Genomic DNA, 15,787 nt, shown 5'->3' with positions numbered 1-15,787 from the left:
CCGGGTGAGGCTGTGTCCCCTCTTTTCTCGCCCACCGGAGTCAGGGTCCGCGTAGCAGCATGTTCTGTCTGTGCTGTGAAGTCTGCTGAAATCTGTAGGGCGCTGCCTGGGACCTGCTTCCTAATGATCACATCAAGAGTGGCTGTACCACAGAGGGTGGTAGTTTTCTCCTAGCTTCTCAAGCTGAGTTAGGTCAAAGAAGAACATAAAATCATCACTTTTTTTCCTTTTCTCTCTTGAATGACTCAGTGCTAGAATTCCTCCATCCACAAAGAACAGAATCAGGTTCTTGAACAGTTAAGAGAAATAAAAATAACTACCAGCCCTTGGCTCACGCTGTTTAAAATGTGGATGACTTTCTCTCTGGGGAGGCGCAGCAGGGCTGCCTCCCTCCCCACTGCCTCAGGTGGGGCATCTGCACTGTGTGAAGGTCACGGGTCATCAGCACTGTGCTTCAGCAAAGGATTCTTTTGTGCACAAGACTTGTCAACATGATATTAAAAAAAAATATGAATGCAAAGTAAGTATTTTTGAATTACAGTGTATACTAATTGGACAGGTTTCTACTTTTTAATGGAAATCTCTCAACCTACCTGGAGAGAAATTTTCAACAATTTAATAAACCTAAAACGCTATCTTATTTGTGAATAATAACTGGGGTCATAATTGCACATTATTTTCCAGGGAGATGATACCAAAGATACTTAAAGTACTGGCAAAGACACCCTGAGCCTCCAAGGGACCGTACAGAGCCCACCTGTCCTGTGGGCAACTGCACCTTTCAGGTGGTGAAGTGTTTGATATTCAGGAATATTCACATTTTGTGAGTTATCATAGTTTCAAATACATTTAGGTATATTCTCAAGCCATCCTTTATTTAAAAAATGTAACAACAAAAACTCTGAAGTTTTATAATCAGTTGTCATATTTACCTAGAAATTTTTCCCTTCTAATTTATCCTGAAAGACATTCAAATACCTAACATTTGACAACAGATGACTATGTGGGTAACTCTTGATACCCAGAGAGAAATGAATGGCCAGACTTGCTAATTTGTTGGCCTCTTTACAATATGGCTTAGCAGCATTTACCAGCCACATTCAAACTTCTCTCTTTCAATCACCTTGGTTCTTCTCAAGAAAACTAAATACACTTGTCTACGTACCCCACTGCTTCCCTCCTCAGGGGTTCTGCTTGTGATATCTGCATCCTGCATGTCTGAATCCTACTTCTTCAACAGTCTTTTAGGACTTATCTGGGTGAAAGCAGTTTCTCACCTTAGAACTGACAGTCCCCTCCTGTACCTCCGATATGTGGCTCATCATGTTCTACCATATATTATAATTATTTCTATTCCCTATTAGTACCTTTATAAGGGAATACTGAACTCTGTTTCACCTTGGTATCTCTTATAGTCATTTACCATGGTCTCTTGGCTCCTGATAAACATTTAATAAATAATTGATGAAGAAATAAAAACAGGGCAAGAGAAACTAGAAACCACACAGCTATTACCCCCTGAGTCAGCCTGGTGAGGTTATGCAGTGGTCTACCTGCCCAGCTGTCAGAGGGGTTTTGAGACAGGAGACGTAGGTGCTACCTGATTGCAGGACAAATTATGAGTAAATTAATTTTCCTTCCTCCAGCTAAAAATGTACAAAGCATAAATCAAACTTTTTTTAATGAAAGTAAATGACTATTACATGGCAGGTACCAGACTTATATAATTTCTTAAGGGAAATTCACTGAGTTAGATCAACACAAACTATTGTTATAGACCCAAATCCCCCCAGCTTGTTATATTAAACCATTGCTTTGGAACTTATACCAATTAATATAAGAGTTTTTATTTTTTTAAATTGAAAAATTTTATAAAAATTGGCAATCAAATAAAGAAAATGTAAAATTAAATGTTGTTAAAATACTCAAAGAAAATCCTGTTACATGTTGTTGCCAAAGACAAAAATCTAGTATAAAAAAAAACAAAGAAAAATAGAGAAACTGTGGAAAAAACAATGAGAATTTAGGTGGGAAAATAATTTTAAACTGATAAAATTATCCTTAGTGATACATTTAGAATATGCTAAAAATTAAAGGACTGAAAGTATCTCTGTCCAATAACACCATTTGTAAAAAAGTGAATCTACCCCACCCAAGTAAATGAAATATTTGTGTTGAAACCAGATATCAGCTGTGCCTATCTACAACCTTCAGTGGTGAGTTACCAGCACCTGAAATGACCGAGAACAAGTAATTTCTACTATGAAACCCTTTTATATCTAAGTGTGTTACATGAAGAGACTAGTGAAACTCTTTGAAGATTTTAGGACAGTAAAGAAAACAGAAAATGGCCGGATGCTTTTCTCTTCTCTCTGAAAGGTTCCTTCTTTGTAGAATGTGCAGAAATATATGTCAGCACAGTAAGTGGCTAATCGATACTAAGGTTTCAAGACAACTACTATTTCAGATTAGAAAATAAGGGAAGCAAATTCATATGAAATAGTCGGTCACAGTGCTGACATGAAAGCTGATCTCATGGCAGGACTCATGCAGTTTGTCAAAGAGCAGAAGAACCCGGGCAGACCACGCTCACAGCACTCTGAATGCTGCTCCTGACATATACCATACCGAGGGCATTATCTTTATTCTGCATTACATTTTCCGGAAAAAGAAGTTGTGGGAGATTAAAGAACGATTCCTGAAGTCTGAAATCTGTGAAAAAAAAAACACAAGATGCTGTAAAGGATTGACTGATGGTTAAAAATGGCCTTCAATGATGTAGTGGCCCAAAGTTAGAACAATACTCCCAAGTAAGCAGTTTAAAACTAGCACACATGAAGTACACACCTTGGTTTTTCTGAGAAGCTCTTTCATGGAAAATGTAAGCATAATTAACTTTGAAATATAATCTCATAATGTTAACAGCCCAAATTTATAGCTAATTTAGAGTCTAACCAATTTTTTTAAGCAAAAAATTGCTAAAAGAAACAGACCTTTTCTTTTGATAATATATTATAAACATGGGAGAAGGGGATGAAAAATCAAACAGCAAATGCATAGAAAAGAAGCCTAGACTTCTCAAAAGAAATGAAGAACAGCTCTATATAAGGTAAGGTGCTCAACTTGATGAAAATGAAGTAGGTTTCAACTGCTAACACTTGTCAAAGAAAGAAACCCTGACTGGTCTGATTTCAGTCTCTGTGCCATTTCACTCTCTAGTAGAAAGACAATCAAAGCTGGTAGCATGAAAGGAAGGTTATCCAGAAGGACGGAGATGGTTAGCGTGGGCAGAAGAAAAGGAGGAAGCAAGCCACGATCACCTAACCACAACGACCAATTCGACAAAGAAGGTTTGGAAGAAAATGTTTATGATTTGCAAGATACAGCCAAGACATCAATTATGACATAAGAAATCTGTCTAGTTGAGATCACACAGAAGAGCACATTATTGAAGCAAGTCAAATAATTAGTAAAGCATGTCCCAGGCCTATGATTTAAAAGGCAGAATCCTACTGTACTAATAGTCTGATTTCAACAGTTAACATCTACATCTAGAGACAAGTCTGTGTAATTAAGACTCATGATTATTTCATATTTGAGTCTAGTTGACAAGAAATTTATTATTTGTACCATCAACGAACTTGTATGCAAGAATGACAGTATTCTGTAAAGCTAGCAAAATATAATATGATTCAATCCAACCACGCACCTCCACTAACTGCTGTTCTGGAAGGAGAAACTGGAGGTTTTTCTATTATTATTACTTTTATGTTGCATAGTAAGAAAAGCTTTCTTCTCTTGGATCCTGTAAAACCTTCACGTGTGTGTCTTCATTATCCTTTACCGAGGCTTCAATCCTACTCGCCTCTTCCTGCTCCCTCGTTCCCCTTAACATTTACCAGCATCATGGTTGTATATTAACAACATCACAAAGAATCTTTATTTTTTACTTAATACCTTAAGAACTCTTTGAAATGAATTTTCCTCAGAAGTTAGTTTTCTTTTGATATCTGCATGTCACAACAGAATTTTGTATTTTCACAACCACAGTTTTGATTTTAAGTAGAAAAGAAAATTTAAGTCAGAAATAGTATAGCAACTATTAATATAAGAACTCATAGGACAAATTAAAATATGAGTTTCATGCAAATATCAGAGTCTAATGTTCAAAAGGCAGTTGCAATTATAAAATTTTTAGTACCCAAAGAGTCTGGCATACACAGAATTAAAGAACCTGTTGGCCCCAACAGGAATGTCCCTGCTGATACTTGTCCTGGACGGGTTGACAGTGAGGAAACGTCTGGTCTCAAGGAGGGCCATTCTAAACTTGCTCCCGTTCACGTTCCAAGGAGGGCACTGAGTGCCAGACAGTTTAAATTTAGAGCAGCAGACATAGTTAGTAACACACTGCTGCAAGTAACAAGTCTGCTTAAAAATTTTCAGATAAAGAAAGCAAAATTCTCTTGCTGTATTACAGAAAAGGAGTATCTAGTTTCAGAATTTTCATTTCCTTATACACATCATTAGAATAAACAGGACTTAATAGTTTTATTTTACTAAACACTTAAAAATAATGCTCAAGTTCAGACCCTTGGAAGGCATATATACTAACTATAATAATGCTTCACAACCATTCAAGATTTTAAACTTTACAAATCCACTGGAAAAAGATAAAGAAAGGTCTATTATATTGCTAAGTCCCACATAACTAACCATCCAGTTGTTTCCTGAACACCTAATACCTACTTTATAGCAGGTGGCCGCTGTGGGCCAGGAGGCCGTACAGCAGGTCCAACACAATCTCTATGTTTTGACGGTCTCATGATTAGGGTGGATGGAAGCAACTGTGGGGTTAGCATAGACCAGATACAGCATAGATTTGAAGCAATTATGTGAATTTTTAAGATTGAGAAGACCATATTTGTAAAAATCTAATCTACTTCATAAAATCAGGGGATACCCAGCCCAAGAAATTTGCCACAATGGTTTGATTATTAAAGTTATGACTACTAATTCGCCAATTCAAAGAATAAAACTGCTTTTACCTGGAAATTATTCTTTAAAAAGTAAACAAAAGGGGCTCGGCGCCCATAGCTCAGTGGGTAGGGCTCCAGCCACATACACTGAGGCTGGAGGGTCCGAACCTGGCTGGGCCTGCTGAGCAACAATGACAACTGCAACCAAAAAACAGCCAGGTGTTGTGGCAGGTGCCTGTAGTCCCAGCTATTGGGGAGGCTGAAGCAATAAAACTGCTTGAGCCCAAGAGTTGGAGGTTGCTGTGAGCTGTGACACTACAGCACTCTATTGAGGGCAACATAGTGAGACTTTGTCTCAATAAATAAATAAATAAATAAATAAATAAATAAAAGTAAACAGAAGGAAAGCATTTTTTCTTTACAAGCTAAGCATACTTAAGATCCTAGAGTTAACAGCTAATGCTAGTATCTTAGATCTTCTTGCCCTCCCAAATCTTAAAAAGATACAAACTTAAGGAAAGAACTCTAAACTAACATGCAGAATCGAGGAAGCTGGAGCTGCTATGCGGGAGGGTCTGTGTTGTCACAGCAGTGGTAGAAGGTGGGGCAACTGGCTTCCTCTCCTCCTCCATCGGGTCTTTTGATGCCTCAGACGGCTGTGACGTAGACGAACGCCCGAATCTTGAGAACAGCATCCCTCCGAGCCCCTTTCCGATGCTCGCAGCCCCTGCATGTCACATTACAGCACAGTCACTCTGCAGAGCCGCCCTGCCCACCGCACCCCGGGCCCCGCCCACCACACCACAGCCCCCGCCCACCGCACCCTGGGCCCCGCCCACCATGCCACGTGGCCCCGCCCACCGTGCCGCAGGGCCCTGCCCGCATGAAAGCCAGGGGCAGAGGAACCAAGCTCTCGTCACGTTTTTACAGGGTGGGAATGTAAAATTACAATTTATATCATAGGTTTCTAAATAAAAATGGTGAAAAGAACACTATAACTTATAAGAATATACAAACAAAGGAATAAAGATTCTATTTTATTCAAGTGATCATTGTTTAGTAAAATATTTGGCAAGATTAAAATCTTTAATAAAAGAACCATGCCATTGACATGGGTATATATGTTGACTACCGGAGTCGAAATGTTATAAAAAGCCATTAAATAAATGTGTGAGAATGACCAGAAGGGACAGCAGAGTCCGGCAGACAAAGCCTGTTTGTAGCGCCATCTGGTGACATTTTGCATGAAGGCAACTTGTAGCCAAAAGCAGTGGCTAAATTCAAGCGGCACAAGACTGAGCTCCGGCCGCACCCCAAACACTGTGTAGGAGAGGACACAGTTCAAAGACAAAGTAAACATTCTTCTGCCCGCGATAAACACACAGTTTGAGAGACTTTCAGAAGAGATCAGAGAACTGGTTGAGGGGCACCCTGGGAACACAGTGCAGGTGGGCAGGTAAAGCATTAAAATCAGGGATTCGCTCCAGATCTCACAGTGAGTGTTAAGACCAACATCAAAAGGAGGGACTTGATTCTTAGAACAATGCTTTTTCTGGTTCATCTAGCTATCTCACATTTTAAAGCTACAGAATATGATCTACACTAAAAAACCTTGAGAGCTTTTTGGTCCTCAAATATAAATAGTGAGAGAATCGTTAATTCTGGACACAGGAGTTAGCTGCTGGAAGTTCTGTGGTACAGAGAATATATCTCTAAGTCCCCTAAATGAGATGTCTATACAAGAAGCGCTTCTGTTGGGAGGTAGGGAACACTCAGAGACATACCCAGGATGCTCGCTTTGCCTATATTCGTTATGGACTCTCCGTAGTGCCGGCGGGACAGGATAGGTGAGGTCAGGGGGCTCGGTATGGTAGAAACACTGTCATTTTCTGAAACTGAGGTAGGTTCTTTTGCTGGGTTGAGAAAGCTTGGCTTCATATGTTCGTAAGGTAGAGGATTTGAAGTATTGTACCAATGGATCTGGACAGGTGAAATGTTGCTGTAGTGTTTCAGTATTAAAGGTTCTAATCTATAAGCCTTCATTAAAAAAAAATTCAAACAAACACACCATTAAGCACTATACTTAGATGTTAGTAAACTGTTCTTACTCTGTTGCATGTTAAGTACGCTTTACAGAGGAAATGTAATTTAAAAGGGGGATAATTCAAACATGTATTTCTATTTGTTCACCATTAATAATATGTGGTTGATGAGATTATGAAAAAAGAATCTAGGCTAACAGTATCTATTAATTAGTTTTTCAGAGAAAGATTTTTATTATGTTCTGCTATCATTTAACTATTAGATTTATGTTAGTCACACTAGCAAAGCTGAAGTAATACATGGTAATCTAGAAAACAGCAAAAAAGGTCAATTCTTAATATTTTAGGAGCTCTTAAGTGAAGGAGGGTGACATAGCAGAAACGGCAATCAATGTGGTGTGAGTTCTCCAGCCTCCTGTCCTGGCCCTGTCCTTATTAACTGTGTGAGGCTTTTCAGGCCATAAGGCAGTGGTTCTCAACCTTCCTGATGCCTTGGCCCTTTAATACAGGTGACCCACAGGTTGAGAACTGCTGCCGTAAGGTCTCAGGTGTGGGTTTCCTGAGCTGAGAGGAGGTAACACCTTCTCCCTCAGGGAGATGTGAGGAGGACAGGAACTGGTATAAGAACTGTAGTTCTGACTTAAGCTATTAAAAAAATCACAGAGAAACTATGAAATGGACAGTAACTATGAGTTCAGACTCTTCCTTCATAACGTAACAGTTTAAGACGCACAAAGGACAGGGTTCAGAGTTCATCTATGAACTCAAATTTACTATCAAATCACTAGAGAAAAAACAAAGCGAGTGGATGTTAATTAAATGCCACTGTCTTGCTGGGTGTTTTCACATGTATTTTCCTCAGTCCCAACACCCCTAGGATGTAAAATATTATCTCTATGATTCAGATAAGACAGGGCCTCAGAAGCGAGTAGGCCAGGACTGTGCACTCTGGCCTAGTAGTAGACTCTCCAGTCCATGGTTTATAGCAGTTGTGAGTGTTTAACATGTGGAGATTTTCTAAAATCTAATCATTAGTCCATATTGCCTTCATTTGGCATTAGTAAAAACAGCCTTTAAAAGACTTCATAAAATTATATAAAGCTATATATAAGTACAACATAAACAGATCATCTCTAAGGTATTTTATTTCATGATCCTTTAAATTAACGTTTATCTATTTTAATAATCAGATAAATGATTTTTTTTTTTTTTTTTTGAGATAGAGTCTTACTCTGTCATCCAGGCTTGAGTGCTGTGGCATCATAGTTCACAGCAACCTCAGTTCCTACGGGCTCAAGTGATCCTCCTGCCTCAGCTCAAGTAGCTGTGACTACAGGTGTCTGCCACCATCCCTGGCTAGTTTTTCTATCTTTAGTAGAGACAGGGTCTTGCTCTTGCTGAGGCTGGTCTCAAACTCCTGAGCTCAAGGGATCCTCCTGCTTTGGTCTCTCAGAGTGCTGGGATTACATGCGGGAGCCACCACAGCTGGCCCTTTCTCATTAATTCAATGGCACCTTGCGAAGTTTCTCAGATTCTTTTATGAACAATTTAATATTGAGAAAAGTACATATTGCAACTCACCACTGGATCTGTAGGATGAAAAATATTTAGTAGCCGGTTACAAATTTCTCTAGGCAAAATATGGTCTTGACTTCCAGTGTTTCCGGGGCGGATGCCACGCAATGCCAAGAAAACTGCCAGTGGGGACCCCATGCAGAAGAAATTCTCAACCTAAAACGATGACAGAGTCAATCGAAATTTAAAAATGGTGGAGTGTTAATTTTTCAACAGAAATTTGAAACTTTTCAACAGAAATTTTCAAAAATAAAAGTAATAACATTATTTTTAAGTATATTTGTGAAATGAGCTTTGTCCAGATGGCATCCGCATTATTTGTTGACTATATTCCAATCATTAAACGTTCTAGAAAAATCATTATCTTTAAATCTAAAAGAAGTTGGGAAGAGAAGGATCATTTCCTAGTGTGTCTCTGTGTACTCAGCAGAGATTTACTGAGCTCCTGCCGTGTATGAAGTCACATGGGAGGTGCTGTGCAGTAAACAGAGCAGTGAGGCCCAGCAGGACACAGCATCCATGCTCATGGTTCACAAGCCTGTGGGGAGGCAGAATAAAATAAGGGCCATAACTGGGGAGGACGAGAGTGAAGAAAAGAATTATTAGTTCCAACTCCGAGGGCCTTAGCTTAGAGAGGAGGCTGTATTTGCACTGGCCAGTTAAAAAATAGAAAGGATTTCTATAGTAGAGGTTTGGATACTGAGGTTGGCGTGTCATTTCAGACTGATACAACCATGTGAGGGTGGTCAAGACAGAAAAGAACCTGGCTTATTTTTGAGAACAGAAATAGTCTTATATGGCTGAAAACTTGGATGTGGGGAAAAGGTAGCTTAGAATGATAATATTCAGGCTCAGAGCCCATGGCACAGTGGTTATGGCGCCAGCCACATACACAGAAGTTGGTGGGTTCGAACCCAGCCTGGGCCCGCTCAACAACAACAACTGCAACAACAACAATAAAAAAAAATAGCCGGGCGTTGCAGTGGGCACTTGCAGTCCCAGCTACTTGGGAGGCTGAGGCAAAAGAAATGCTTAAGCCCAAGGGTTTGAGGTTGCTGTGAGCTGTGATACCACAGAACTTTACCAAGGGCAACATAGTGAGACTGTCTCAAAAAAGAAAAAAAAAAAAAGAATATTCAGAGCCTGGACTGTTCACTAAGAAAGCTGGACTTACTTCATTAGGCAGTGAAGGACAGGATTTGCCCCATATTTTAGGAAGTTAAACCAGGTTGTAGTGTTTGGATGAACTACAAAATTAAGACTGGTGACCTGGGGACAAGTTAGGAATCTAAAACATTCAGGCAAGAAGGAATCTGAACTAGGCAGGATAAACCGTTTCACTCAGAAATGGGAAAGCAAGAGGACAGGAGAGATGGACAAGATTGATTGGAGGTGGGGTGAGGGATGTGTCAGAGACAATTCACAGGATCAGGGTCTGGCTGACTGGGAAGACAGTAGTTGCATCAATTAATTATAACAGGAAACTCCACGTAGATTCTGTTTTTGTTTATTGTTAAGTGTGAAGGGTCTGTAAGGCTTTTTTTTTTTTTTTTTTTTGAGGCAGAGTCTAGTCGCCCTGGGTAGTGCCATGGCGTCACAGCTCACAGCAACCTCAACCTCTTGGGCTTAAGCGATCCTCTTGCCTCAGCCTCCTAAGTAGCTGGGACTACAGGCTCCCGCCACAACGCCCGGCTAAGTAAGGCATGTTTTAAATACTGTTTAAAAAGAATATGAGATCAATAATTAAAAGCTCTTGGTTCTTTCCTTACCTTAAATTTTAAGGCAGGTGCTTGTGTCACAGATGATGCCTTCAGCTCACTCAGCTGCTCCTCTATCTCCCTCAGCCTAGGACAGGGTGAGATTACAAACACACTATCCGTTAGATGGGTACTAGTTTACTGAAGTATAAAGAAGCAATTAAGAGCTATTATCCCTTCCTCACATTAACGCCTGTTGACAGAATGTAAATAAATGCATCTGCTGAAGTATAGGAAGTCTATAAAAATTTATGAAGCAATTAATAAAATGCCACTCCTCCTCCTGACACTTGCTGTTAATAGCTTTTTAAAGTAAGATGTGGGCCATATACCAGCACATACACACTGACTACTTAATACAGGGACACTGTCCGGGCTTCTCCTTTCTCTACCTGGAGAACCTCAGTGGTGCGTCCACTTCGCTGCCTCCTTACCTACTTCATTTTTATGACAACTGTACAACTAACAGACTACCATACAGATGAACAGCAGTTTCACCCTTCTCTGCTGAAGAACATTTGGATTGTTTCACGTTTTTCCATTACAATGTCACATATCTGCTTACATTTAATTTAATACACTGTTGAGCTAAGTTTTTTAAAAAGCTACACTTCAATTCTTTTTTTTTTTTAGAGACAGCGTCTCTGTCAGTTGCCCAGGCTAAAGTGCCATGGTGTCGTTTCAGTTCACAGTAACCTCGGACTCCCGGGCTCAAGTGATCCTCCAGCCTCAGCCTCCCATGTAGCTGGGACTGCAGGTGCCCGCCACAACGCCTGGCTGTTTTTATAAATGGGTCTCACTCAGCTCACACTGTTCTCAAACCTGTGACCTCAGAGTGCTGGGATTACAGGGGTGAGTTACTGTGCCAACCCTTGGAATAAGTTTTAGATTTCGCTCCTAACAAATTGTGAAGAAAAGAGAAGGAAAAAAAAGAAGACTATCAGAACAATTTGTTTTACACTACAGGAAAATGCGTGATTAGCATGAAAATTAACAATCTTTAGCTTGATCAGGCACACTATATAGTAACTTTGTATCCTGAACAATGCATTTTTTCCTTTATCAAGAAAATCTTAATATCTTTTGTCCTAAATGATCTGTGACTCCGCTTCGAGGCCTGGACAGCTTACCGCCGCCTGGTCAGGAAGAGCTCGCCCAGCAGGTGGCGCTCCTCGCAGCTCAGCCAGGGCTCGTCAGGCAGCTCGTCCTCCCTGCGCAGCAGCTGCTCATAGAGCCGCACCGGGTTCCAGCCCATCATGATGTCATACGTGATCACACAGCCCAAGGAATGGGACACTATTGAGACTTTACCCCCATTTTCTTCAAAGTTTGGATTCCGAGAACAGAAAAGGGAATATAATCGGTTCAGCTCTTGCTGAAGGCCTTTAACTAGCTGTTTGGAATAAGAAAACAAAACATGTTAGAGTTACCGCTAACTGCCGTGAGCGTTACTTCTAAACTCAAATATATTGAGGAAGAAAACCCACAGAGCTGACCAATTATGCCTCGGTTGTTAAAATAACTTGAGTGCTTCAAAGCCTTGCAAAAACGAAGTAAGGTATATATATTATTATGATCCACACCACCACTAAAGAACGCGGTAGGTCCACCACCGGGCCCGTACAGTCCTTAGACTCAAAGTTCCACGCCGACCCCGGGAGATGTTCAAGACTCCTGCAAGTTTCTTCATTGTAGCTTATCCATATGCAAGTCTAAACTTTTGTGGTTTTTAGTCATAGTACATTTTAGAAAAACAACAGCAGAGTTATGATAATGGTATACTAACACGTTAGGTGTTATTACGCATTTAGACGGTGTGATGTAAGGAAAGGCGACAGTGTGCCTGAGAAAAAGCTCACTACCCATGACTCGGTAGCTCTAGATTCCCATTACGTTAGCAAAACAGACAGGAGCAAACAGTTACCTTCTCTGGTCAGGTTAGTATGTGCGAAGCGTCTTAGTAGTTTTTTTGTAAAACTGCTTTCTTTGAAATTAGGCTTTAACAAACACTGGTGACATATCCGTAATGCCAGGAGCGCATGAGGCCCTTCTGTTCCTCAGCCTGCGCTGGGCCCTGACCTGGTCCAGGTGGCTCTTCCCACCATGGCTCACTCCATCAGTCTGTGAGCTTCCCCTGGTCAGTCCCTCTCTCAGTGCTATGTAATACCAGCCGGTACTACAAAACGCAAGCTTAGTTATCTGCTGCTTCTGTTTTCAGTTGTTATATTTTAGGAGAAAGCCATTTTCCACCAACTTCTACTGAACATTCTTCATGTTCTGACAGACTGAGAACTCTCTGAGTGTGTTATGACTGGCGGGGTCAGCAGGGACATAAATGGAGGCACTATGTCCTCTCTGGGGACATCTCAGAGCTACAGGGGGTCCCAATGGCATCCATACACAGGAGCAGAATCAGGGCCAAAGATGTTCTGGGAGTTGTTCATCATGAATGGGAGAGAAGATTCGTGTGTGTGTGTGTGTGTGTGTGTGTGTGTGTGTGGAGAGAGGTGGCCAACACCCCTACAGAATATTTTAACCTTTCTGGAAGGCAGGGACTCATATCCTTGTACAATATCTTATACATACTAAGTGCTCAATAAACAAATTTCAGTAAGCATGTAGATTATTTCCTTAGTTTAAAACACCTTTAACCAGCCAATTCAGGATACATATATTATCAAATCTTACCTGGGATTCCTGATATAGAAATTTTACCAAAGCAACTGATTTTACTGTCTAACACCTGCACTGATTTCCCCCGCTAATGCAGGTGTCAACATTCACTGCAGATGCCCCGGTGAGCCACATGGTGCAGCAGGTGCTCACTGCCTGCTGATGAAACTAAAAGCCCAGGGAGGTAAAAGGAATCGGCCAATGAATGACAGGCAGACTGCTCACCCTGTGAATGCAGGAGCGAGGGGGTCACAGCGCAAGTGAAGCTACACCGCGTGGGTTCAGATCCCGGCTCTGCCACTCAGTGGCTGGCGCACTTGGGCAAGTCCCGAGGTCTCTCTTTGCCTCAGTTTTCTCACCCTTCACATGAGGATGATACTGATCACATCTACTTCACAGGGTTTTTGTAAAAATTAAGTGAGGTAACATGTGTTCATCATTCCTGTGAAATGGAATTCCTTTCCCTCAAACCACCAAAGTGACTAGGTGCATCTGGGAAGACTCTCTCATCCCACGGAGCAGACATTCGCCTCTCGCCCTTCAGTGCTGCCCTTGTGGTGCCCCAGCAGCCCTACCATTTGGGACTGTATGACCCATTACGGAAGCGAGGCAATAAAAGCAAGTCTACTATATACAAAAAATTTAAAGGGAATTTTGCATCTAAAATTCCTTTGTGGAGACAACAGTTGCAGACATAATTAATCAGATTTATAAAAACCAATGCTTCTCAAAGTGCTATTTTCTAACCAACCCTCCACCCCTGAGACCATCCATTTTATTAAGGGTCCCAGTGTCTGGTTTGAAGACTATCAAATTCATTTTTAAACAGAGGCTATTTATAGATTAATGAATTCTTATAATGTCTCATTTGCTTTTGTTTTATTTTATTTTTATTTTATCTTATTGCGACAGTCTCTTGGTCTGTCACCCTAGGCTAGAGTGCAGTGGCAAGATCATAGCCCACTGCAGCCTCAAACTTTTGGGCTCAGTGATCCTCCTGCCTCAGCCTCCTGTGTAGCTGGGACTTACAGGTGCATGCCACCATGCTCAGCTAATTTTTTAAAAAAATTACTTTGTAGAGACAGGGTCTCACTATGTTGCCTAGGCTGGCCTTGAACTTCTGACCTCAAGTGATCCTCCTGTCTTGGCCTCCCAAAGTGCTGGGATTACAGGGCAAATTACCACGCTTGGCTCTCATTAGCTTTTTTAAAGCGAGCATAAAATGTTAAAATTCAGGACATTTACACTGTATCACTTTAAACAACACCCAACAGCAATAAGGCACTCACCTCATCTCTGTAAAGCGGGCTGGTGTAATACATTATGTCCATGGCACTGCTGTTCAGCATGTCCCTCAAGCCCCGTACTTTGTCGGGAGTGATGGAATCCACAGTGTCTACAGCACAAAAAGAGCAAAACAGCAGCAGTAAAACTAAACTTACAACAAAGAGTCTGCTTTAGGGAAAAAATACACGCGAAAATCACTTCGCCTGAAATAAGAGCTCTTTAACTTAACATTTAAATATTTAAGACCAGATTTGGCTCTTATGGTCCTTCCCTTCCTGAAAAATATTCCAAGAAGAAGTGGTGTAAGATGAAAGGGGACATGAGAAAAAGGCATCCTGCGGGATGAAGGCCATCACCCAATCTGTAAAGCCCCACCCTTGTTCATGTGTACTGGCTTCTGCACGATGTGCAGGCTCACCCAGATCAAAACTAGGCCAGATATTTTGGAACAAGCATCAAGGGACACAATCCCAACTCCTTTCATAGCTCCTCTTCTGTTTCCTTCTGATTTTTCTAAATCTCTGAACCCAGGGCTTGGCAATACGCACGTGGAGTGCCAGGAGCCATGGTGGCAAACCAACACCAGTCCCCATAACTTACATGTATCTGTCTTTAGTGAACCGGAGGGTCTATGGGCAACAACTGTCAATCACAGATATGCACAACGGCAAATATTATGTATATTTGCAAGGCCTCCTCAGTAAACAAGACAAAGTTGCTGTAATTTACTGCACTGAAAGGAAACTTACATAAATCATGTTACAAACCAGTGCAGTCTGTCCTGAGTTGCACTTAACTTTTGGAATTTCCACCTTGGAAAAATTATTCTATTAGACACTTAATAAAATTATCAGAGATGCAGAACATTTTGCATTTCTTACAGAACTATAAAGAAGTATTACACTTGGATGAATATTATAATTTAAAAAAACAAGCTGGGCAGGACAAAGCTTATGATTTTAGTTAAGTACAATTTCTATCGCCCTCTAGTTTTTCACTGCATTGGCTCGGGTTATTTTATTCTTATTTATTCCTTACTTTAATACGATGTAGTAATAACTAGAAGGCAATGACAAGCAAAGGCTACAAGTCCTTTCAAAGACTCAAAGGGAAACACTGAGGCTGTTCATGGGTGCACACTGTATTTACAGCCGGTGCCTATTTTTAAACTGTAAAAGTGAAAGGTGTGACTTAAGTGTCAATTTAATGCATTTTGAAAAAAAGATTTTACTGTGAACACATGCACATGCAGAAAAGAGGATAAATAATTATGTATGGGCAATTGAAAAAAATAATTTATCAAAAGAAAAACAAGTTCCTACCAGCTAGCTCAAGAAGGCTGCCAGCATCTTCTATCCCTAAGCAGTCACACGCCTCTCCCTTGGCTAGAAGTGACCACCAGTGGAGTGTTTTATCAGTTGTACTTTCTTTACTGATCTATTGTTCAATAATATTAATAATTACAGCCAATTACTTC

General features: G+C 40.7%; 1 protein-coding gene across 5 annotated transcripts in view; it reads right to left on the bottom strand.

The window, feature by feature from the left end:
- Nucleotides 1-15,787, bottom strand: part of DDHD1 (DDHD domain containing 1) — a 66,094-nt gene that overhangs the window by 4,552 nt on the left and 45,755 nt on the right. For 2 of the 5 annotated variants that reach the window (XM_053594835.1, XM_053594838.1), the window contains 7 exons: nt 14,313-14,419; nt 11,481-11,743; nt 10,363-10,438; nt 8,600-8,749; nt 6,761-7,013; nt 5,512-5,703; nt 2,629-2,712 (listed from right to left, as the gene is read on the bottom strand). In XM_053594835.1, the coding sequence (XP_053450810.1) occupies nt 2,629-2,712; nt 5,512-5,703; nt 6,761-7,013; nt 8,600-8,749; nt 10,363-10,438; nt 11,481-11,743; nt 14,313-14,419 (1,125 nt within the window). The remainder of the gene's footprint in view (nt 1-2,628; nt 2,713-5,511; nt 5,704-6,760; nt 7,014-8,599; nt 8,750-10,362; nt 10,439-11,480; nt 11,744-14,312; nt 14,420-15,787) is intronic. The other 3 variants (XM_053594837.1, XM_053594839.1, XM_053594836.1) reach the window with 2 other exon arrangements.

The sequence above is a fragment of the Nycticebus coucang genome, chromosome 6 (genome assembly GCF_027406575.1).
Source record: "Nycticebus coucang isolate mNycCou1 chromosome 6, mNycCou1.pri, whole genome shotgun sequence".
Classification (NCBI taxonomy): Eukaryota; Metazoa; Chordata; class Mammalia; order Primates; family Lorisidae; genus Nycticebus; species Nycticebus coucang.
This window is presented reverse-complemented; position numbering and strand designations above follow the sequence as displayed.